The sequence below is a fragment of the Struthio camelus genome, chromosome 12 (assembly GCF_040807025.1).
Source record: "Struthio camelus isolate bStrCam1 chromosome 12, bStrCam1.hap1, whole genome shotgun sequence".
Lineage (NCBI taxonomy): Eukaryota > Metazoa > Chordata > Aves > Struthioniformes > Struthionidae > Struthio > Struthio camelus.
This window is the reverse complement of record NC_090953.1, coordinates 14,894,554-14,919,303: the sequence shown is the minus strand read 5'-3', so window position 1 is coordinate 14,919,303 and position 24,750 is coordinate 14,894,554. Positions and strand designations below refer to the sequence as shown.

The following is a 24,750-nucleotide window of genomic DNA, read 5'->3' as shown; positions in this document are numbered from 1 at the left end:
GGCCCATTTCAAGGCTGCAGACCCTAACGTGCATATATCTGTGTGCAGGGTAAAGAGGCAATTGGTTAAATAAAAAAAGAAAAAAGAAAAAAAAGAGAAAAAGTGATAGCAGATGATTTAAAAACAAGGGCTTCAAAGCCTAGTAGAGAGAAGAGTTCACACCACCACGTCTGTCGTACTGGGACAGGGTCTGGGTCAGAGACCTTCCGGGTACCTGAGCGTCCTGGTCAGCCCCTACCTGTCGGGTGTGAGGGAAGGACGGACTGAGTTGTGACTTGCTAAGCCTGGACAGGACCTGTCTTCCCAGTGTGACATTTTAAAATGCCTTGAGGTTTATAAAGGATAAGGTTTTTTTCCTCCTTCCCCCACAGCGTGTGCAACCTCTTGGCACAAAGCAATTTTGGTTCCAAGCAGAAACCTGTGTGTTCTTTTGCACGTTTATGTGGGGAAGTGAAACCGCCGGCCTGTGCGAATGGCTTGTGCTGCCCAGCAGCCATTTGCTGTGGAAGCCTGCAGCCGCGCGGGCTGCGTGGGTGCAGCCGCGGCAGGAGCCAGGCGAGGCCAGCTCGCGGGCCGGGCCGGGCCGGGCCGGGCCGGGCCGGCGCTGCCCGCTCTGGCGGGGCCTGCGGTGGGGGAAGGGGCCGCGCAGGCGGGCGCTGGCCGCCGGCACGGCGAGCGGAGCCTCCGCTCTGGCCTTGGACGTCAGCGTGGGCAGGGGGCGGGAGTCCGGTCCGGCTCAGCTGCTCAGGCAGCGGGAGCCTCAGCAGCATCCCTGGAAGCCAGGCGATCAAACTCCTCCTCCCTGCCTCTCGCTCCTTTTCTCCCTCCCTGCTTCCTTTGCAAAGATGGCAACCGAGGGGCTGCAGGAGAACGAGACCTTGGCGTCGCTGAAGAACGAGGCCGAGAGCCTGAAGGGCAAGCTGGAGGAGGAGAGGGCCAAGCTGCACGACGTGGAACGTGAGTGGCCCCCCGGGGCTGGCCGGGCGCGCCGAGGGGCCCGCTGCTGCAGGAAGGCGTACGGCCCTGCTGCCCTGAGGCGGGGTGCAGTCCCCCGCGCCGAGGCAGTCGGGCTCTGCCTGGCCGCCCGGCAAACGGAGGTGTCCCGCTCTGCAGCGGGAGGCGGGCAGGGCCCCTCCTGTCGGGCCGCTCGGTGGTCCCGTGGTTGCTGAAGGCGCGAGGGGCCCTCCAGGCTACGCCGGGGCGCCGCGGCCGGCAGGGCGCAGGCAGGCAGCCCGGCCTCGGCGGCCTCTCGGCCCCTGCGGAGGAGGCGGAGGGCCGGCCGGAAGCGGGGCAGGTGCCGGGCTGCCCCGTCCGCAGCAGCCGGGGGGGGCGGGAGGAGGCGGGACGGGACGGGACGGGACGTGTTTCGCCCAGGGCGTTCTGCGGTTGATCTGCTTCGCTGTAGCGCGCGTCGTAGTAGGAGAAAGAGAGGTTAAGCCTCGCCTTGTGCGAGCTGGTGGGAGTTTACTTCAACGAGGCCAGGATTTCACCCAAGGTGTATGGCTCAAAAAGGTGCACTGCTTCCTCTTCCCCCTAGGGAAACAGCGTACAGCGAGCCGGGGCTGGGTCAGAGGGGCAAGGTGAGCCCATCCTCCAGCGGCCGCTGCTTAGCTCGCTGTTACCAGCTGCAGTTTCAGGATGCAAGGTTAACGTGGACAGAGAGTTCAGCCTCCCCTGCCTCCGATGCAGGATAAAAATAAGTTAACCTTATTTTTATAGAACTCCTCAAATACATATGCAGTCGCCTGAGATGCAAAATCACCTGAGGCACAAAAATGCTTTTTATTTTGATTATTTCATTTTTATAATTGCGATGACGCATTGAAATTCTTTTTTGAGAAGATGTGTGTAAATTTCTGTATTCCTCTGAAATCCTATGGCTCGTTTTATTAGCAATTTTAGTAGGTCATTACAACTTTTATTTCTTCCATTTTGATGCCTTAAATATTGAAAGGGAATGTGAGTCTGTGTCTAGTGATTTAGATGTCAATGTTTCCTAAGACCGAAGCAAATATTCCTAAATTTTTTGGGGGGGAGGATGTTAAAAGAGATTTGTTTCTAGAGTAAATAAAGCATTTTCTTGTTTAAATTGGATAATCATGTGCTATATCAGTGTTCTCTTAATAGAAATCATTAAATAAATGGAGATGGCTTCATTACATAAATGTTACTGAAAATTATCATAATCCTATGTAATGAATGTAATTTCTATTCCAGAAGTAACGAGGTCTCTGTTCAACAGACCACTTAAGCATATGCTTAAATCCAATCTGATCAGGAAAGCAGAGTTTTATCTACGATTGCAGTGATACTATAACTGTGCGTGTCATGGTAGGCAGTCATAGGATATTTACGTCTTTCAGTCATATGTGAAATCTGTAAAATTATATTGGAAGACTGTATTTACTTATCCATGACGTGATTTCTAAGGCAAAAGTCTTACACTACTGCAGAACAGTGGTCCCTCATGATATTTTATATCATTGATCAAAGCTTTTGGACACATAAATTGTTCCCAAGAGCTATTTCTATAGAGGTTAGAAGTTCCAGAATAAAGCATTTCTTTCTTGTTTCCCCCCCCACCCCCATCTAAAATTATATCTTTGACATTTTTTTAGTCTGATCATGGTTTTCCTCCATGGTTTCCAAAACAAACAACCAGCTGAATTAGGACTGTCCTTATTTGTTCAACTGGTTTTGAACTGCAGCTCTCAAAAATGCGGATGGAAAGAGCAAATAGCAAAATACATTTGATTTGCAATCCTACGATTTTAAGGATACACTTCTATCACTTAGAATTTCAGGTATAGAAAAAGCAGCTTCTTTTGTTAATGTGATCCATAGATTTTTAAGGCCAGAAGGGACCGTTAGGACCAGCTGACTTCTGAAGCAGAAAAGATCAAAGACCAATACCCAATATTGTCTGCAGCAAGTCCACAATTTCTGTTCAGGCCAAACCATATGTTTTAGAAAAATAATCTGTTTTATCTGGACCTTTGTAAAACTACTCGAGTTACTTGTTGACATTAGCTGATCTGCTTCCCCAAGTGCATAATTTTTAACACTGTTTTGAAACTATTGGAGAATGCTTCAAAAAGATTATCTGATTCCAAAATCTGTGCTAGGCGGGTGGAAGGTTATTATGGCTGTGGTTGGAGATAAGCGTCCTCAGAGAATCAGTAAAGCTAAAATAGACAGTTCCACAGAGTCTAGGTTGCTTTGACATAATGGAAACACTGCCTATTGTCTGTGGAACGTTTGTTTTTTCAGATATTTTCTAGAGACAAACATCTTTCCAGCTGCCACAATAACCTCCTATCCACTCTTTTCAGGTCTTTCGATTGGATCATTTAGCAGGGTTCAGTGGGCAAAGGGAGAAGGAAAATGTATCTTTTCCTCAGTGGGCTTATATGGTACTTTCTCAGACCTTTTTCCTTGCTCCTGACCCCTGTTAAAGATGATTCTTTAATGGACAGGAACGGTGGATAGCACTTGTCCCCTGGCTGAGTGAGTAGAAGAGCAGAGATTTCAGGTGAGAGCCTTATGCTGACACGGTTTGCAGGGCTGGCATTTTTGGAGAACATCTATGGAAAAGCTAGTTCATTAGAAATCAATCTCTGATTTAAGCAGAAATTGCTCGCCTGACCCTACGCCAGGGAATAATCTCAAATAACGTTAAGGATGTCTGTTCTTTTGCTGTGACGGCGCTTTCCAGCCCGTGAGCTTTCTTGTAGCAGCTCTAGAAAAGTGACAAAGGTGTGACGCAGCAACATCGCTCTGGAGCAGTCACCTGCCAGGCGGGGCGAGAGCTCAGTCTGCAGCGCTGTGCTGGAAAGCTTAAGCTTTCCTCCACCGGCTTGTTAGAGCATTTAAGCTTCTGACTTCATTTCAAATGGTTTGGGTCAGGCATTGGCCCTTTAGCTAACAGCAGCTGTGTCACCTTAGGTTTTAGTGTGGACAAGCGCACCACAGAGCGAAGGGCTGGATCCTGTTAGCTCCTCTCTGGAATGAGTCATTTTAAATTCTGGTGCCAGCGTCTCCAGCCCCTGCCCCAGGACCTCTCCTCTGCTCTGAAACTTGAGGCAACTTCTGCACTTCATGTGTGTGCTTCATGTGAGGTGTGTTAGAGCAGTCGGAGCTGCCGTGGGCACCAGGACATATTGTGCCCCTGCTCAGCTCCACATTGAATCAACAGCAAGGGAGCCGGGCAAACTAGTTTCCTCAGATGGTGCTTTCCCCAGATGTGCACAAATGATCCCAGCGTGAGGCAGCCTAAGTTGTGTCTGCTGCAGTGGAGTGAATTTTACATCAAAGTGAGTTTGCACAATTGGAAATTGGGGTGGGGGGAGGGGAAGGAGTCAGCATATCAGCTGAAAGTACTGCTATTAAATGAGATATGAAATAACTAACTTCTCCTGCAGAGGTTGTTACTCAGGAAAGCTGCTTGCCTGCCCTCTCTGTTTCTTTCTCATAAAAGAAAATGCTGACCTACCCAAGAAGGTCTTCAAGGCCTGTAGACGCTGTTTGGAAGTCGGGCAGTGCACTCTGTAAGAGAGCATTGAGCTTCTCAGCTCACTCGGAGCCGTGCCCTGCCAGCCAGAGGCCTTCCCCGATGCCACTGCAGAGCAGCCTGCAGTGCCAACAGCCATCCTAGCTGCCGTGTGCCTGGGACTCACACCCAGAACAAGGGTCTTACTGTGAAAACCTTGGAGATTTGGTGCTCGCCCCTTCTTTTCTGTGACTTTCCCTCCATGACCCAGTAGCTGTCTTCCCCCCTACTTGAGTACCACTGGGCACGTGTTAGGCTGGACATGCTCTTTCACGCCTCAGTCAGACTGAAGATTTCCGAGTAAGAGGGCAGAAGGGGGCTGGGTCAAATATTTTCTAGCTATGCTTGGGTATGATAGTTTGTGAGAGGTTCAGCTGCAACAACCCTGAGTTAGTTCATCCACATCCCATACACTGCTCGCCGTGGCATAGGGCCTTACAACCTGTCAGCTCTGAAACAGAATTCATTGGTTTACGCCAGAGACTGATACTTCATGGATTTTTTCCTGCAAGTAACATTACTCAGGAGGATAAATGGTTTGCCAGGGCAAAGCTTTGATACGGGTCTCTTCTAGCAATCAGTCCTTTGCAGTTCACCAGGTGGCAGAACGCGTGGAGGCGCTGGGCCAGTTCGTGATGAAGACCAGAAGAACCCTGAAGGGCCATGGAAATAAAGTGCTCTGTATGGACTGGTGCAAAGACAAAAGAAGAATTGTGAGCTCTTCCCAGGTATGTTTTTTTAAAGCTAGTGTTGGGCATTATAGAAACCTTTTGGCTGTGGTACATACCACTCTTTGCAAATGTGTATACATTTTTATGCTGCGTATAGCGTAAATGCTTTCAAGATGCCCTTAAAGCAGTCCATTGGCAACATATTTGTTCAGAGAGCACAAATCCAAGGTACTGAACATCCTGCATCTGTTGTAGTCAATACCCTAAAGATTTTTTGTCCATTTATACACAGATTTCTCTTAAGTATTTCCTACTACAATAGAAAATAAAGAGAACTTGTTTGAGGCCAAAGTACATTTTATTCCCTTGTTCTTTACAAATTCAGTATTCCATAATGATTCCAGTTCCTGTGTTCAAAAAAAAGTAATTAGGACAAAGGAGAGGAAACATTTTGATTCTTCCAGAGATTTCTGTGCACAGAAATTTCTTCTGTGATTGGTGCAGCCTTGAAAATCTCAACCATCCTGCCAACATTACTGCATTTGCTTGGACGTTTTGAGAAACAGTCCTAACACCTGCTCAAGACTAATCTTTTTAGCTGAGAGAAGGTAGTGAGATAATTACTTTCTAGATCTACTGGTTCATCCTGAACCCAGGATGGTAGTGAGTGAGCTTGTTGCATCTCACAGCTGTTCACTGGCCTATATGAAATCTGTCCGGGGGCTCACTTGAGGGATAAAAAGAGGCAACCTACATAGCAAGCTACCTTCAGAGTTACTGCTAGTTGTTATCATTCATGGTGCTCTTAGCAAAGAGAACCAAAGTTTAAATAATTAATGTGGTATTTTTAAGTGGTAAAAACGTTAGCGTGTAAATCAGAATGCTGAACAGGGAAGATACGATGCATTTTTTGCATTTTTTGATTCAAGAACAGTAATGAGTCCAGGTACAGCAGCAATTGTTGCTTACCCATAAACATGTCATTGTAAAATACAGGGAGGTTAAGCAATATTATATGTATAAGGCAAAGGAGCTGGCCTGAGCACATAGACAAAGTGATTAAGTTGCTTTTTACTGAGTGTTCTTATTGGCTTATTAGCCAATTGCATCAAAGGATAATTGAAGGTTGAGTAAGTGTAGTGAGAAGTAAAAGAGAAAAGCAGACGAAGGACAGGAAAGCAAAGATTGAATGAACAGTTCAATATTCATAAATAGTCCCCATGAGTGCTGCCAGCTCTGAGAGTGATTTGTAGTATAGGTCACCTGTTGTGTTTGTAAGTCCTGTCCAGAGCCACCAGTAGATTTCGTATGGGAGATGTGAGTGGCTTTACAGATGGTGGTTGTAGGCTGGGAGAAGTACATCATCTCTGAAGGGAAGCAAGTAAAGATTCGTTCTAATAATGGTTTCCTGAGGAGATTATCTTGTCCATGATGTGTGCTGTAAATGAAAGGATTTCTCATAAACAGGTTAGGGGAAGCCCTTTTAAAAATAAATCAGTCTTTTAAGCCCACATTAGTCATCTCTGTGAGGAGAAGATATGCCCGTCTCCTGGTTAAAGAAACAATTAGCAGGAGGAGTGTCTCCTTTGTGCTTCACTACAACCATTGTACTATTCTTAAGATGCAGACAAAAATTTCTTGAGGGAACTGAACAGGGGATAGAAATGAGCAGAAGGGTTTTCCTCAAATATTGGAAGTAGGCTAACAGTAATGCATCTGGAAGTCCTCAGTTTCTCAGTGTTTCTCTCTGTTTGTGTACTTTCATTTAGGATGGGAAGGTGATCGTGTGGGATTCCTTCACTACCAACAAGGTAGGTAAAACTTTAGAGTAAGCCTGAGATTTCTGTGAGTAGGGCAATAGTTGCATAACAGTGGTGGGTGAGAGGGCTCACAAGCGTGTCGCAGGAGGCCCCAGGATGACTGGATAACCTTCAAACCTCCAGCAGCACCTCAGGCTGAGGGGTCCAGCGCAAACCAGCTCGCTTGCCAAGCCTCTGAGCAAGGGGTCTGCGTCCTGGAGTTGGTCATTCTCAGCAGGGTGCTGCCGGCAGGCTGAGATCTGCCCCCGTTGCTGACAGCGAGGGCTCTTGGCACGCTGCTCCGCACGCAGAGGACAGCTGCCTCGCCACGCACGGCTGCAGGGGAAAGCTGGGCTGGCAAAGTGGAGACCCTCCCTGAGTAATATCTGTACCAGGTGCCCTGGCTAAACAACTGGGACCCTTCAGCCTTGGTGTTCGCTGTGACATGGTGCCGCTGCTTCTCCGAGCCCTGCCCAGCGCTGCCTCAGCCCCCACAGCTCCAGATACCTGAGAACAAACAAGTTGCTTGTAACTCGCCTGCATGCGTACAGCAATGAGACCCTTTCAAAGCACCGAGTCCAGTAACCCCAATAAAAGATGCTCTGTGATCAGTTTGGGGCTCATGAACAAGGCGGGATGTGTCTGGAAGGGAGTGACTGACCATCTTCTTGCTGTTCCTCTGTGTTGTACAGTCAGGGTTTACCCAGCCTCAAGTTGGGTTATGACCAGGGGAAGCATCTGTATCTTTCGCCAACCCCAAGGAGGTCCCACAGCAATACTGGACATATTACTCTACGCTAATTTCCTTGCACCGGTTAGAGAAATGGTGACGTTTGAGCTTTATGGAGATCCTGTGTTTCAGGAACACGCAGTGACGATGCCGTGTACCTGGGTGATGGCGTGTGCGTATGCCCCATCCGGATGTGCCATTGCTTGTGGGTGAGTTCCCAGTTTCTGCAGCTGCTTTCGCAGAGAGGCTTTCCTTGTAGCAGCGTCCCAGCGGCTTCCCAGGTGCTGACAGTTATGAGCTTGTATGTCTTGCTCGTGGAGAGGAGGACTGCACTCAGTGCCTCTGATCCTGTTCCCATAGTCGTTCATACACACGATCTCTACTGACATGAGTGCGATAACATCTGTTGTGTAAGCATGGCAAATAATCCTCTTTCAGCATTTATATCATGGCTTAGGAATTCTGCCTGCATGCAATTCTCAGTTCCAGTTTGGTTGTGTGTATTGTATATATCTTTTAAGGGAGAGCTGTTTTAACCATGTTCTTAGAGGTGGAGAATTCGCACAAGGATGTCTGAGGGCCAGACATTAAGGATTATCAGCCTTGAATAGATCTTGGGAGGGGGGAGGAGGGGCAGTAAGCCCATCCTCAATAAAGATAATCTTCTCCAACCTCTCTAAGGGCTCCGGTTTGAAGAAATTGATTTTTTCCCAGGGAAGAAAACAAAGAGATGTGATGTTGGCAAAACAACTTTTAAGAATGGACTGGGTGGATCAGACAAAGAAAGCTTGGGGCAAGACAAAGCAACAAGGAAGACTATTTTACTGTGCAGCTAGCAAGTATGGAAGAAAGCATACTGAGACAGACAGACTTCATAAATGTGTATGGAGAAGGATTCTAGAAATTGTGCTATTTTGACTAAAACTGAAAGATGGCAAGAAAGCTCTGTCCTCACTCTCGTAAGAGAGGCAGGGAGAGTATATATGTGTTGCATTACCTAGTTCTGTGTGTCCGTTTTGCTGTTAGTTAAGTGCCGTGCACTTAACAGAAGACACAGAATCGGCAGCTGGCAGTGCGCCTGGGATCCCGGAGACCAGGGCACAGCCTGCATCTACTAGGACTTTAGGAAATAGAGTCAGAGTGGGCCCATCTGGCCTGGGAGACCCAGTCGGATCTGGTGTAGATACAGTCGGTAGTTAGACACACTAGCTACAGAGTCAGTATTTATATTGCCATTTTTCCAAGCTCTTTAAAAACCCTCTCTTCACATACATTAATTTACTATACCATCTTTCCATGGGAGTTAGGTGATATTTATTAAGGTAGATAAATAATGACGTTTTAAAGACTAATACTCACAATCACAAAGGTCAATAGAAAAATGCCAGTTTGGCTTTATGCAAAAAATTAACACTAAGGTGACTGCTGCGTCCTCCCCCCCCCCCCCCAGTTTATACTTTACGGAGGTTTCATTCAGTGCCATTTATAAACTAGACAAGGGCAAAAAATACTGGATTTCAGCTGCTGAAGTACTGTAAACAGTGTGGTGAGGCATCTGGGGCTTCCCTGCACAGGGAGATCCCAGCTAGCATAATACAGGGAAGTCAGTGCTCGTAAGGATTTGGCAGCGCAGTGCTGCCAGGTGGTTTCCTTCTTATCACTGCTTGCCTTTTGTCATTGCAGTTTTAACCAGTTCCCTTCTCTCTGTTGTTATTATTCTCTTTAGCGGCCTGGACAACAAGTGTTCTGTGTACCCGCTGACATTTGACAAAAATGAAAACATGGCTGCCAAGAAGAAATCCGTTGCAATGCACACAAACTACTTGTCTGCCTGCAGCTTCACTAACTCAGACATGCAGGTAATGCATTCCCTACCTGCTACTCACTGTCTAGCCATGCCTGACTGGAGCTGCATTTGAACTTGGTGCAAGTAACTTTCCTTGCACCAAGCTGAAGCATTTTGGCACCCAGCGCCACGTTCTGTACCGTGCAGGGGCTGCCGGAAAACCCTCGCTCGTGGCAGTGAAGGTGCTGCGAAAGCTGCTGCAAGGAAATGCTTGCAGCAGCCCGTATGGAGGCTGCCCTTGTCACGGCTGCTCCCTGCAAAGGCCTGTCCCTCTTGCTGCTCCCAGGTGAAGGGAGCTCGCTGCTAACCCGTGTGAGCTCTGCTGGCTTGTGCTTGTAGGAGCTCAAACTAATACAAATATATAAAAACCCAGATCAGGTAATACTAGATTGGGTATGTGCTGTGCCAGCTGGTGGAGACTGTGTTGTTTGCCTAATTTGTCCTGGATGTCCAGCCAACTTTGCTTTTGCAAGTATTGTGCTTAAGTATTCTTAGTACTTTTTGTTTGTGGCAAGGGAGATATTTGAGCTCAAGATGAGGGCCCCACAGGGCTGGCTCTGTCTGTACACGTAGCGGTGTATTCCCGAGAGACAGAAAGGAAGCGGTGGCATCCCTGTTTCGCAGCTAGGGTTTGAAGCGCACAGAATCAGTGGTTGCTCAGGGTCGCAGGGGGAGTCGATAGCAGAGCAAGGAGCAAAACCCCAGCTCTTCTGAGACTAGGCCAGCTGCCTCTGTAGTGAACATCTACAAGGTCTGTTTCTCCAGGAACATGAAAGACAATGAAAGAAGCCACTCTGGATGTAGCATTTTAGTTGAAGCTCTGCTCAGTACAGTCCTGTAGCAAAATACACGGAAGGAGGGAGCGTTTTCACTGTTCTCCATGGCAGCAGAGCTGGGTAGAAGGGGAATACACTTGTTCCCTTCATTCCAGATATTTGGAGCTCTTACAAAGGAAATATGAGCTCTGATTGCTTCCTTTTCAAGGCATGAGATACCCAGGAGTAAGTTGTTATTTGCCGTTCTGCGGCTTCAGTAATGACTCTGAGGCGCTAATTCAGGTGTGTTGCGGTGGAACCAGGAGGCCTGGAGGTACCACAGCGCTCAGGCATGCCCAGCTGTGACCGGCTGTGCAGGAGCCCTGTATAATTAAAACAGCGTCTAAAATAAGTGGAAACCTTTTGGTGGCATCCAAAAAACAATGTTTTGTTTTCTTGTCCATACCTATATGCATTGTGATTAAATCCTACGAAAGGCAAAAAATATTTACTTTCCATAACAAAAAAGAAAGAAAAGTTGGGTTTTTTTCCTACACATCATATAAAGCAAATTACATTGATGTTGAAGGGAATATAACACTGTTATTAAATAATACCAACCGTGGATTTAGATGCTGTATACACAGTGATTCAGAGATTTTTCCGGAGAATTTATAATGAAATTTTCTTGAGATTGATAGGCTTATATTTTTAGTGAACGTTTATAGCTCTGCTTATTATTATTTAAAAAACGTAGAAGTAAGTCTAAGAGGCTGTCTGAGCCTCTGTTAGGACACAGCTTTGTAAAAGATCGTAGAGAAGCTTGAATTTCTTGCCTCTTTCCTCCTATATAGCGGCCTAAGATTTAAAATTCTTCAGCAGCTCTGGGGCTGGGAGGTGAAACGCGGGTGTTTCCTGGCCCTGGCTGGGCAGCGCCGCTCACCCAGCGCCCGGGGAGCGAGGCCTGCCCGCGGCGCCCAGCGCCCGGAGAGCGAGCGGCTGTGCTGCCTCTGCTGCTTTCTTGGGCTGGGGGCCAGGTTTGGTGCAGAGCAGTGGAGGTCGGGGGGGAACGCGGGGACTGGCGTCCGTGGGTGTGTGCTAGGTGCAATGGAAAGAGAGGAGAGCCGAGGGTGATGCGTTGCTGGTTTGAAGCCAACCTCAGGCTGCGCGGGGCTGCAAGACGTCCCGTCCTTCCCCCGCCTTGCCCTCGTCGCGCTCCCGCGCCCGGCTCGGTGCTGGGGGAGCTGCCTGCCTCCTTCGCAGCGCCCCAGGCTAGCCTGGCCGGAGGGAGCGCCTCTGCCTCAGCTCCGCGCAGAGCCAAGAGAGCCTGGCTCCTTAAATTAGGTATGCGCAGTTACGGCGTGTGATAGCGCTCCCCATGTGACAGTGCTCTGAGTATATTAATAGCAACGGTTAATTGGGATCTCGAGTGTTTTGCATAGGGAAGCCAGCCGCGCTCCCGAGCTCCCCCGCTTCCCAGAGCTGAGAATCAAAATGCAGCCCTTGGGGAACGCAACGTGGCTGAGAAGACAGAAGTGGGGGTCACTACTGTCCCCCTACTCCTGCCTTCTTCAGCCAGAGCTTGGCCCTGCGAGGCCGGGGCCGGTGAGGGCGGCAAGGAGGAGCGGTGCTTCCCGGGCTCCCCCAGTGGTGTGCAAGTGCAGCCTGTTGCCGCCAGGTGACAGGCGAGGATCCCCCATCCCGCCCTGCTGGCGCCCCAACGGAGGGAGATGAACATCCAAAAGCAATGATTCTTCATTCCTGTCTGGTTTTATGACAATAGCCTGAACTTGAGTCCAAAACATTTTGTGTTAAACATTATCTTGAGCTGGAGCCCTGGGTTGCCAACAGACCATCCCCTTATACCTTTGGTTACCTCTGCTCCCCTCCTCTCTTTCTTATGTGCTATTATGAGAGCAAATTGCCAGAGCTGAAAGTCTCTATCCCTCCTCCTGAGGTACAATATTCCACAAAATAGAGAAAATTATCAAATGAGGCTCAAAAGCTGGGCTAGAAGATAATTTAGGACTTTCTTCTGCTAGTCTGCTAATCTCAGGATATTAGCGTCATCTCTGCTGCAGGATTCACAGCAGTCTGTTCTTCAATTTTTGCAGACCTCTGTTTATGGGAGAGGTTTTTGGAGCATCTGTCAGGCATGATCTATGTTTAACCTCTATGCAGCTCTGTGAATGTCTTCACGACTGTGTGATAATTTTCTTCTTGAAGTATGTTTTCTTTTTGGCTTCTGACTATCCACTGGGATCCCTTGAGTTCCTTCACTGAACGTGAAAATAGCCTGCGTGCAAAACTGAAAGGTCTCCTAAGTTCGCCTTTGTCTCCTCCATGCTTGTGCACAGGCACCCTTTCAACCTACAGAATTTGAGATTGCATAACAGCTTTGAGTGCCAAGGGGAAATTTTGAACAATTGAGCATCATCAGGATTTAACCACAATAACAAGCCATGATCACATGTGCGTTCTACAAGCACTGCAGCAGATGAGAGAAGCTATGAGCTATGTTCGGTCAGTACATGCTCAAGTCCTTTCACGCATAAATGGTTTTGGACAAGTGAGAGGTGATGGACTTGTCAAACAACTGTCTAGACAGACTCGCTTCCCTTTCAGAAAATCCATGAAATTCAGTTTATTGGGTTTGGCCTGGTTATTTCAGGCAGAAAAAATGTAGAGAGTTAAACAGGTATACTTAAATCCAGCAGTTCTTTTTTTACCCCCTTTGAATTCCAGCAGCCTAAGTATGGAGAGGTTTATGTACACGGGTAGACAGGAATACAAATCTGGTGCTACCTCCTTTTGGAGGATATAGAAATGCCAACAAATCCCTATTGACATCGGTTCTCCAAACCCCACTGCACTGAACTGACCATTATTTAATAACGTGTACACGGTGTGGTAATAACTGTGTCGATACTCCTTTCCTTTCCACTCTGCCTTCTTTTCTTTCAAAATAAATAACACAAACTTTGCTTAGATCTACGTTGTTTTTACGATTTTGATTTATAGCATAGTATTATATGAAGTTAAAGACATTCTTGGTATATGCATAGGATGCCAGGGGTATCTTCATGAACTTGAAGAGCATATGCTGATTTTTGTATCTTGCCTTTTCTTGCCATGTCCTGTAGATCCTGACAGCAAGCGGAGACGGGACTTGTGCGCTCTGGGATGTTGAGAGTGGGCAGCTTCTACAGAGTTTCCATGGTCATGGAGCTGATGTCCTGTGTCTGGATCTGGCCCCTTCTGAAACGGGAAATACCTTCGTTTCTGGGGTAAGCAGGAGCTTCCTATTGGAATATAAAATTAAGGTATGTGTGTGGATGGAAGGGAAAAGGCAGCAAAGCAGGAGGCTCATGATCTTATGAAGAGAGCGCTGGAGTATTTAGTGGGAGACCCAGTGAAATCCACTCATTGCAAGCAGATTTCCCAAGCTGGAGCAAATTAAATCTCTGACTGTGGGGTCAAACCCACACCGCCAGTCTGACTGCAGTTCTGCTTACTTAACAAATTCCACTCCACACTAAAACAATCCAGCTCATGATCAAAACAAAGCTTCTGCTGGGAAAGGAAAAGGCTCAGAGTTAGAGCAGCGGGTTCATAAAGCAAGCAGAGGTGTGAACCCTCCGTACATGGGAGCCCCTGCACAGAAAACAACCTCTCACATTTGTCTCCTTTCTCGCACCCAGCTGTTAGGAGTCAGGGACAGGGTGTGCCAGGCTGCTGCTCGGGGCATCGAAGCGGGGCTGTAAATAATATACATGCCACTGCGTTGTTCAACTGCTCCCCAGAAGCCAGGGGGTAGCTTAGGCACTGGCTTAACTCTAGCACAAGTTGGAGCAGACACAGATAAGGTGTGGCCACATCTTCAGCTGTTGCTAAGTACCCTTTGCCTTCCAGTGGTACTACAGGCATTTAAAGCCCCTTGGTCAGGCAAATGCTGCCTGCCTCCCTGTCTTAGCCCAGAGGAACATACAAACCTAGCAGGGCCTGCAGGACTAGTTTGGGAAAGTACCCAGTGCATCTTCTCATTCTTGGCTGGCTGCTGAGGGACTGCTCTCCCTGGAGCTACTGCGCCTCAGCTGTTTGGCATTTAACCAGGCAGTAAGTCAGGCAAGGTATAAAGGTGATTTGGACAAGGCTTAGTTCCCTTTCAAGGTGGTGGTGTTCTTTCCCACGTTAGAAGTTGAGTGTGCCAGTAAGAACTGGCAGGAGCTGTGCGATGACCTCTCTTAAGGAGGCAGGTTGCTACCTGTACCTTTGCTGAAGGTACCTGGTTTCTAGGGGGGGCAGTAGCTACCTTTTCTTGGAGCATAATAGCAGCCAGGAGCTTGCAGCTGCTGCCTCACAGAGGTGCCTTTCCCAAGCTGCTGTGGTCCCCACTGGTGCTAGCCCTGTGCTAGTCCTGCTGCTTGCTATTGTGCCAGAGATTGCTGACCATGGATTAGGAGATTCCACTTGTTGTGCTCTAAGTCAAAGTCCTGTCTATACACAGTAAACCTGGACCTCTTATGTTATGGCTCTTTTATTTAATTTGGCTGGCTCATCAGGAGTAGAGCCTAACGCATTGGCCCAGTTCATGTGCTGCTAGCACAGCTGCTCTGAAGTGTGACTGAAAGTTAATTCCGTCTGAGTGCATTAGTCCTCCCAGGCTTTCCTGTAACTCAGCTCACTTCCCAGAAAGGACAGATTCATTCTCCATGAGAACAGCTCAGCTTATTATAGGGCAAAGAATCGCAAGCAGCTATGGTACCACTAAGAGAATACGTAATACTTGTGTCGATGTAGTAGTTTGGGCATGTCTGAGCTTACAGGGACTTAACTCATCAAATGCAAAATACTGCCTCAGTGGAGATTTATCTTACATTGATCTGATGTGGGTATAGCCAAAGCAGTACAGCCTGAAGTTGTAGTGGCGTAGGGAGGAGACTCACTGTATTCAGGGCTACGTAATACAGTAACCTTGAGGTGGAATAAGCAATTCCAGTACAACAGCATGTGGACTGAGTACTGTTAAATTTAACTACTTAACCGAAAATCACAGCCCTCCTTGTAGAGTTGGGTGAGCTCATGACTGAGCCCCTGGCTGCTGTGCTCAGTGCTCTCTGAGCACTGTTCCTTGCGGTAAGTTTGATAGCACTCAGGGGGCCCATCTCTCCACAGGTGGTTGCTGATTTCTCCTTCAAAACCTTAGGAATCAAAGCACCAGCTTGTCAGATTGGTCTTGCCCCCAAACTCCCAGAGAGGTCAGTAAGAATGGTGCACATGGAAGCAACGTGAAGGGCTGGGCTTGGGTTATGGCTGAATTTCAGAGGGAAATATGTTGAATCCAAAATGTTCTCCATCCTGTGTGTTTTCCCCTATGCAGAAACCGCAAGCTGGTACAGAAGAAATATCACCTCTTTTAAATAATGGCATCATTAGTAAAAAACTAGGATTTAATTTCACCAGAGAGTTGCAAAAAAGGAGAGAGAGATGTGAATTGTGAGGAGACCGTTTAGTTTGACTAGCAATTATATCTGCTTAGAAGTGAACAACGCATGTGCTACAGTCTGCTCAGCAGAACGTGCTCGCTAGGCAGGAGAAGGCAGGAGGCCTGGCCTGCACCACGCTCCCCACGCGTCCCTGGGACTACTGGGAGCCGCACAGAAAGGCAGAGCTCCCCTGAGCTAAGCCTACTTACTTAAGCGTACTACTGCCTTCCCTTTAGCAGAGTGATACTTACTAAAATCTCCCATCACCCTTGGAAGAAACCCCATGTTCTTTCTCCTGTCGCTGGTATTGTGACGGTAATGAGACACCGCAGCTGAGAATGAGGCCAGTGCTGGCACTTTGTGTAAGAGACAGTCCCTACCCTGAGGACTGAGTAATAAATGATCTTTGTAAAGCATAGCTTGGAAAGATGGGTTAGGTTTTTCACAATGAGATGAAATGCTATTACACTTCTTTCCTCTAACTGACCTACCAGTAGAGCACATGGATACAGAGCCACAGCAGGAGTTACATCTGGTGGGATGGTGGGCAAGGGACCCTCCAGATACAATTATTTCATTTTCTCTTTCAGTGTATAAGAAGAATTTGTCATCAAACTTTAAATGCTGGATATTAATTTTTTATATCAGGCATGTTAAGTGGTAGAGAATGAGTCAGTCATGGAGCTTTGTGGGTTGGTGGGGATTGCAGGACGCAGGTAAGGCAGCAGCATTAACAGAGCAATGCAGTGAGTGCTGGTCGGTGTTGGACAGCGTGCGCAAGCACCTCAGGCCTGTTGGCACAAGAACGCCTCACCAGCCTCCTGTCGCTGCGCGGCACCGCAGACCTACACGAGTGCTCATACGCAGCGCCCACTGAGTTTAGCCTTTGTGTCAGACGTTCCTCTAAACTCCAGCTGCATCAGTTTTGGGGATTCCAGTATAGCAAACTCTGGGTCTGCTTTGCTGCTGAATTCTCCTCAGAGCTGTGACGTTCAGAGCCCTGTGAACGTAGTTGGCCTTGAACATGCATGTCAGACACATGAGGGGTGAATGTCACCGTTTGCACAACTGCAGTGATTGTTTTTGTCTTGTTAGGGATGTGACAAGAAAGCTATGGTTTGGGATATGCGCTCTGGTCAGTGCATCCAGTCATTTGAAACCCATGATTCAGATATCAACAGTGTCAGGTCAGTATGTTTCTGGGTGAGGGCACGTTTGTGATGTTGAGCCATGCACTGGTTCTATTATTGAAGTCTGACTTTGTTCAAGGAGTGTAATGTGTTCTGGTCTTCTTTTACTCATGCGCAGATATTACCCAAGTGGAGATGCTTTTGCCTCTGGTTCAGACGATGCCACGGTATGTTAATTCAGCAACCTAGTTTAGGGAAGATCTGTTACTTCTCAAGTCAGATATTTCTAAAAGACTAGGTCACATCTTCAGATGTCTTTAAGTGGCTAAACTGGGCCTGTGATACCAGAGTCACAGAGAAACAATAATTCTATGATATAATACATATAATGCTATTGGGAAATTCTAGTAAGGCTTTTTAGGTGACCTCTGCCAAGTTTTCTGCATGAGCTATTCTCCAAATATTCATAACACATTTTCTATTTTTTGAAGTCCTATGATCAAAATTAGTGGTCTTACTAGAAGATATTAGGCTGCATGCAGTCATTGATCATAACGTGGGAGGAACCTGCAGCTTGTGTTAGAAGGACCACCTCAGTGCAAGAGAGTGAACGGAGCCTGAACACAAATGTGCACATCCCTGCAAGGGAGGGAGCGAGGCAAATGCAGAGGGACAGTGGTCTCAGCAGTGCAGTGCAGGGCAGATCCAGTCAACTGGCCTTAGAAGCTGTGTGTCTCCTGGGAATGCAGCCCCAGGTTGCCCTTGGCTATATATTCCCTTCCTGTGAGCCTGACTCATATTTCCATTGCTTTTTACTGTGATGAGTCATTACATGCAAGTCATCCTTGATGATATAATAGCTCTTGCCAAATCTTACTGTCTATGAAAACGCTGCTAGGAGAGGGCACAGTGCATTTTGATTGGTAATTTTGGTTAGCACGTTGCATGCAAAATACCACTTACCTGCTGGTGTCCTTGGGCTCCTGAGTGATCTGCATGGGCCAGCGGATCTTGCTGCAGTCAGTGGGTGTCCACAAAGGGCGGGGGTCTGCCCATAGGCATAGTCTTGCAGGAGCTGAGTTGACAATAGTCGTAATTCAAAAAGGAATCTGCAAGAGACACCCGGCACCTTGCTTCTCCTGTCTGTTCAGACATTGCACTGAGTTGCATGAGGGTGAAGAATCTTTCTCAAGTACTCTGTCTTCCAAATACATTTTGACTCTGCTCCAAAACTGGCTAACCTCAACAGAAACATTCCCCTGGACTTCACTGGATGTGGAGACCTGCCGTGGCACTTCTGGAGAAAATGTATGCTGCTTTTAGATCTTGAAAGCTTCCACTATAAATTAACACCTCGAGCTCTGTGGTGAGCCCAGTGCATCTGTGTGCATTCAGATGTGGCACTGGAGCATGTGAGACGCCGAGAGAGATGGAGAAATTGTCCATCATTAAATTCCAATGAGAGCACTCTTTTTTTTTTTCCCCCCCAGTACCACTGGCTGTGGGCTCCTGTGCTTATTAATTCATTTGATGATTTTTTTTCTTCCTTATCTATTCCTTACTTCCCTGACCTGAATAGGAGATGGAAAATTCCAACTTTGTACTTTTGACAGAGACTTTAGCAGTTTCTGCCTACTTGATTGTTTAAATGAAGAAGTTCATGTTTTCCGTGTTACAGACTGGTATACTGACTGGTATCCTTGACCTGATTTGTATACTTGGGGATTTGGGGGAACAGATAATCCTGACTGTCTGGAGGGAAATCGTAAAAGTGTGTTCATACAGCCGTACTGTCACCTGAGGTGACCCTGACTCTGTATCAGGATATTCTGATAGAATTATTCATTAGTGCATAGCACTGGGAAACTTAGACTTCAGATACCTGGCAGCTTACCATAATGCTGTGAATGGAACAGTCTTTTCTTTATGTGCAGACTTGAATATCAGCCATTTTTCATTAGTTAAGTCTAATATTAACAAACCCACCTGGCCAGTGTTTGCTTAAACTTAACATATTAAGGAAAGTTTTCAATTAAAATAGTTTCAAAAGTGCATTTTGATTTCAGGGCTAACAGGCTGCCATTCTGAAGGGCACTGAAATTTGATCTGACTATACATTATTTCCATGTTAAACAAGCCTACATATATTGACAAATGGTTAAAACAGAAATTCAAGGTTGTGGAGGTGATTGGGAATTTCCTCTAAGAAACAGAAAACAAAGATGTATATTTGTATTTTTGTATATTGTGTGTGTGTATGTGTGTGTGTATGTATATGTATGAATATATTTGTATAAAAATGTATCATTTCACTTAAATGTTATTTTCATGTTGATTTTTCAGATTAGAGTGGGAGGACTTTCTGTGGGTACCCAGGATCCAAAAAAATACCACTAATCTCTTTATAGCAGGACAGATGGGAGGTTTAGAGAAGTGGTTTGGAAAAGCAAGTTCCCCACTCAGTTAACACAAAACAACATTGTGTTGTTTAGACCCCACTGGACTCCTGAGGATTCCCAGTGGGCAGAAGCAGCAAAAGGAAAGAAGCCAAGCAGCCGCTTCCCATGATGCCTGTTAAGCTGGGGTCGTTCCCACTCACGTTTTTTCAACAAGATGTAGTAGCTATTGACTCCAGCCTTTAGTGAGGCACGTGTGTTGTTTTTGTTTTAATCCTAGTGTCGTTTATATGACCTTCGTGCAGATAGAGAAGTAGCAATTTATTCCAAAGAGAGCATCATTTTTGGAGCATCTAGTGTGGACTTCTCCCTCAGTGGTGAGACCTGGATTTTGGATGTTACCTTGGTGTTGGGATTTGGTGCAGGTTGTAAAGTTTTGTCAGTTTAATTTGATAAAGCATTTATTATTACAGATAAAAGCAACGTTAAATACCAAAAGAAATGTAATGCATGGAAGCCTTTTTTCTTCTGTAAAGAAAAAATATTCCCTAAGTAACCTAGCTGGCTATTGCTTAGCTGTAGTGATGAAGAGTATTTTTCTGGCCCCGCTGAAGGCAGGAAATATTTTGCCATTAACTACAGCTGGCCTAGAATTACATGATAATGATTAAAAAAATTTCAAAGGAAACATGAGATGTATCTAAAATATTAAGCACACTCATATAAATAGTTTATAACGAACAATAAATTATTAATAGATGGTAAAAGTACGTTAGAGGAGCCTGAAGACAGACCCACCAACTGTTTTTCACTACTGATCCAGAGACCTGAACTTGAGCCCTTTCTCTCCTCCCTCCCTTCCTGCCCTGCCCTGACACCAGCCCCAAGCTGCCTCCGCCGCCCCACCTGGGGACAAGCCTGTGGCAGGCCTCGCTGCCCCGGTGCCAGCTGCCCCTCTGGTCACGCTGACCGTCTGTGGACAGTCACAAGCACCACAGCAGAAACTGCAGGGGATAACGAACGGCTTACCAAACTGTTCAACCGTTTGTATTCAACCTTGTGAAGCTGTTCTTGTGTAAAGTCTGAGCAGAGTATTCTTACCCCGCCACAGGAGTTGAAGCGCTTTAACAGTCTCTCCTTAATTTGGATTGATCCCCTATGTCTAATGACTGAACAGATTCCATGTATTTTTAACAAATATTTTAAACTGATTTAACTTAGTTAAAAATATAGTTAAAAATTAATTAGTTTTTAACTAACTCAGTTGTGAGGACATGCATCTAGCGGAAGCCTAGCTAGCATGTGGGAAGCAGTGCTTGCAGCCTGCAGACAGGCAAAGGGAGGTGTGCTGCGTCAGGCGCAGAAAATCTGGGTTGTGGATGGCTTCGTAATGACTGTTCTGCGGAAGGCCCTTGCTGCAGTCTGGAAATGTTACCCGCTTACGACCTTATTTTGTACAAATCTAATTCTCTTTGTAGGTCGTCTACTCTTTGCAGGTTATAATGACTACACCATAAATGTCTGGGATGTGCTGAAAGGGTCTCGTGTGTCCATTCTCTTTGGCCATGAAAATCGTGTTAGCACTTTGCGTGTATCTCCTGATGGGACAGCGTTCTGCTCGGGATCCTGGGACCACACCCTGAGAGTAAGCATTTGGAGGACTTGGTTTGGGTGTTTTTAAAAAAAAAAAAAGAGGGTGAGGGAGGAGTTATCACAAACTGATTCTCGCGGGACTAACATCCCTCCCCTTCCCCCTCACCCCCCCAGCTTTCAATAAAATTAAATGTTCATGGAGAAGCAACAAAGATTTAGGTTTAAGCAATATTTCTCTGTTATGTAAAACAAACAAACAGGAAATTCAAAGCAAAAAATCCCCACAGAAATGCTAGCAGAAATGTTAAGAGAGAGTTGAACTTATGGCTTGAAATCATAATTTTGCCTCATATCATTGCTGCTGACCTCCTGTACCAATAATCTGACTGCCTTGCCAAATTTTAAATGTTTGATAGACTAGTCAATGTCATAAATGATTGTTCAATTCTCTTTCTGCAGATCTGGGCTTAACTTGAGATCCTGTATCTAAACTCAAAAGAAGACTTACATCCTGGACTACAAAAGCTGCATAAAAAACACCCCAAGAATCAAATATTTGCTACGCTATAAAACAGTGATACTGAAACCGCGGATTAACACAACTAGGTAGAAAATGTAATCTGCTTGAACACATAGCAACCATCAACTTGTAGTAAAATGAAATGTTTTTAATTCTGTTTTTGAAACTACCTTCTTCTACTAGAACTAGTTTAGATAAATATAAAAAGCGACTTTTCTCTGAAGTCATCTATAGGATAGAAATGAGTACTCCTGTGCACATTATGTATTTATTTGCATGAACTGAGTTTCTTCTTATGATAAAGAAAAAAAAAAAATCCTGATTTTATCTTATCAGGGTGTAGCATAAGGCTTTGGAAACATTCCATAGTAGTGCATTGAATTTTGATATTGAGAAGTGGAAAGAAAAACAACTCTCTGATACTTTGTGATGGCATTATGGATGACTGAACCTTGGTACTAAGTAGAGGAGCAAAGGGCCCACTGTGAAGGTACAGGCTGTTGTGATAAAAAGGTATTTTTTGTACAAAAAAATGAATCCTTTCAATCCCTGTTTTTTCCGACTTCCTTTTTAGATAGAAATAAGTATTTCACCTCTGTTATCTGAATTCAAAGAATCTAAATGTATACAAAAAGATAAACTGCAAATCTGAGGGGTATAAACATGATTTACATAATCATGAGGTACTATTTTAACCAGTAGTTTCGTAGAAATTTTTAATTGTATCACTTGATGAGTGAATTTTCTTTTACTTAAAGAAAATTACTTTTACATGCTAAGCACTAGCCACCATTATGCTGATGGTCAAGTCCTTTCCAAGTCAATCATAGCCGTTCTATGATCATGATTCTTATTTACACGTTGGCCAATTCACACCGCTTTGGTGGGGTAATATAGCCTTAAATGTGTATAAAGGCAATATATTTCCATTTTAAGGTCCTTTTGCCATATGAGAGCAGTAAGTTTATGTAAATACAGATCAGACCTTACAAGCCAAATTGTACAGTCCTTACTCTAACAGATCTCTCACTGAAGGGAAGACAGTTTTGTCATAATTGATTATTTAAGAAACTGCCGTAAGTCACAGTCTTGCAGATGTGATACAAGTACCATGCTTAGCAGAGTGAGCAAGCACAGCAGATTGATGAGCAGTTAGGTTTTAGGGAAGCGGTATAACTGGTCACACGTGCCTGCAGGACCTGGTCCTCTGTGTCAACGTCTTAACGTGATATAAACCAGCAGGACTAGAGCCATGTGGAGCCAACGCTGTAGAATTAAGATATATTCAAGTGCAGATATAGTTAATTATAGAACTATTGACAATTCTGTCTGTATTCATACATTGAAAACTATTGAGACTAGAATGTGTCATCTTTGCTCATATGGATGGGTGCTGAGCTGAGCTGAACAGAGGGATTTAGGGAGTGAAGAACTGGAGTAATGCTGGGGGCCAGCAGAGCCTGGCCTCCAAAGTGCAAGTAATAAGATACATCTCTGAAAAGATAAAAGATATGATTTATATTTAGTGTGACACAACAGTCAACAAACGGTCACTGGAGTTGGCTGTTCACGTAAGTTAGATGTTCAATAACCTAATTCTATTTAAAAGCTGGGGGTTTTTTAATTGTATAAAAATTGTTTTAGAAAAGAAGTCTCCTCTTTCATGAAAACATTAGGTTCCATGAATCCATGACCAATTATGGCCATTTCAGAGGAAAGGTCAGCCTTCAGTCCCTAATGAAATAATTCAGCTGTTTCCGCTTGGAAAAGTCAATTCCAATGCTTTGCAATATTTGTGGCAAACTGTCCCTGTAAAAAAAAAACAAAAAAAAACAAAAAAAAAACTGAATGCACTATGGAAAAGGTAATGTCATATAAAGCTCACTGTGCAATACTGAGTCACTACACTGTACACATTTGATCAAAAGATGAATATTAATATTTAGATAGTATTTATTGGTAAGATATTTGTTTTAAACATACTACATTGTGTTGATACTTATGAATGGCCTAAATATAATAAATTGTATTTTGCATATTGGGAATGTGTATATAGTCATTTTTTCCGATCAGTTAGCTACTTGTAATATAAGCTATTGTTTCTGTTTCTTGGTATTTATTTTTTGCCTCATACAGTTTCTTGGATCACTTGTCCTGCAAAGAGCCATGTGAAATCCAGATTTATCAGCAAATTGCTTCTGGAATAGCTTCTGGAAATACTCAAGGTGAGCAAGAGTAACAGTGAGAGAGCAGTCCTTGAAAATACCTGATCTGTACTCCATCCGAGTTCCTTCTGTATTTAGGAAACCAGAATTCAGTTTGTGTTTTCCTGCCTAGAAGAGTCGCAGCTAATGTGATGTTTCCTTTTCAGATCTTAATCACTTTACTCAGGAATGCACAGAAAAATGCGGAGTATGTGTCTCGTGGGAGCACAGGATTCTCCTCATATTGCAATGTGACACCAGTAGAAGTGAAGCACCTAAACACTATTGAGTGGCTAGGCTGTCACTGTTTGGGTAAATCATATTTGCAGACTACCTTAGATGCAGCAGCTCAGCTTTCTGCTTTCTCAGCAGAAGAGAACTATGCTAGGATCAGCTGTTGTCTCCACTTCAGTGTAGTTTTGTGGTCAGCATTAAAGCTGTTGTTGGAAATTTAGACACTGAAAAAGCACTACCTCAACTTAAGCACATTGTTTCATTTCCTTTTCTTTGTTGGGTGGGGGAAAGTGCTGAGACGGCCTATTTTAAGTGATATCAGTGCCAAAACTGTCACCGGTTCCAATGAGAATAGGACGGACACCAGATCTTGGACTTCTGTTCTTGCAGGGAGAAATTCCATGGTGGTTCTACTTCACGGCAATGTTGCTGCTATTCTGTATATTAGCTGTGGTCTCTAAGTAGGTTTGAATGGATTCAACACCTACAAAAACCATCTTTTTGTTTCTGTTACGCTAGTGGAAGCTGTGAACCAGGACAGACCTCAGCTTTCCATCAGATAAATAAAAATACAGGAAATGGGGCAATAAAAAAAACTAATGTATATATCTGATTTACTAAAGGTTGTGCAAGGAACCTTTGGAAAACACAGCATTTTGAACCACCCCCCCCCCCCATTAGGTAGTCAAGCCGTTTGTTCCTCAGAAACACCTCTCTCCCAGCTGCCCTATGGGGGAGAGGTTTTCAACTGCTTCTTGTCCTTTCCATCTGTTTGTCTCAGCTTTGGCTGGAGGCAATGAAGCAGCGCTGTCGCATCTGAAAGCACAGGCACTGGGC

General features: G+C 45.4%; 1 protein-coding gene across 1 annotated transcript; it reads left to right on the top strand.

The window, feature by feature from the left end:
* Window positions 1–624: 624 nt before the first annotated feature.
* On the top strand, window positions 625–23,520 carry GNB5 (G protein subunit beta 5). The gene is made up of 11 exons (XM_009681394.2): window positions 625–957; window positions 5,141–5,277; window positions 6,990–7,031; window positions 7,882–7,958; window positions 9,476–9,608; window positions 13,494–13,637; window positions 16,932–17,023; window positions 17,145–17,193; window positions 19,643–19,739; window positions 20,841–21,007; window positions 21,415–23,520. The coding sequence occupies exons 1-11, from the start codon at window positions 846–848 to the stop codon at window positions 21,424–21,426; spliced, it is 1,062 nt and encodes a 353-aa protein (XP_009679689.1). The 5' UTR covers window positions 625–845; the 3' UTR covers window positions 21,427–23,520.
* Window positions 23,521–24,750: the final 1,230 nt, after the last annotated feature.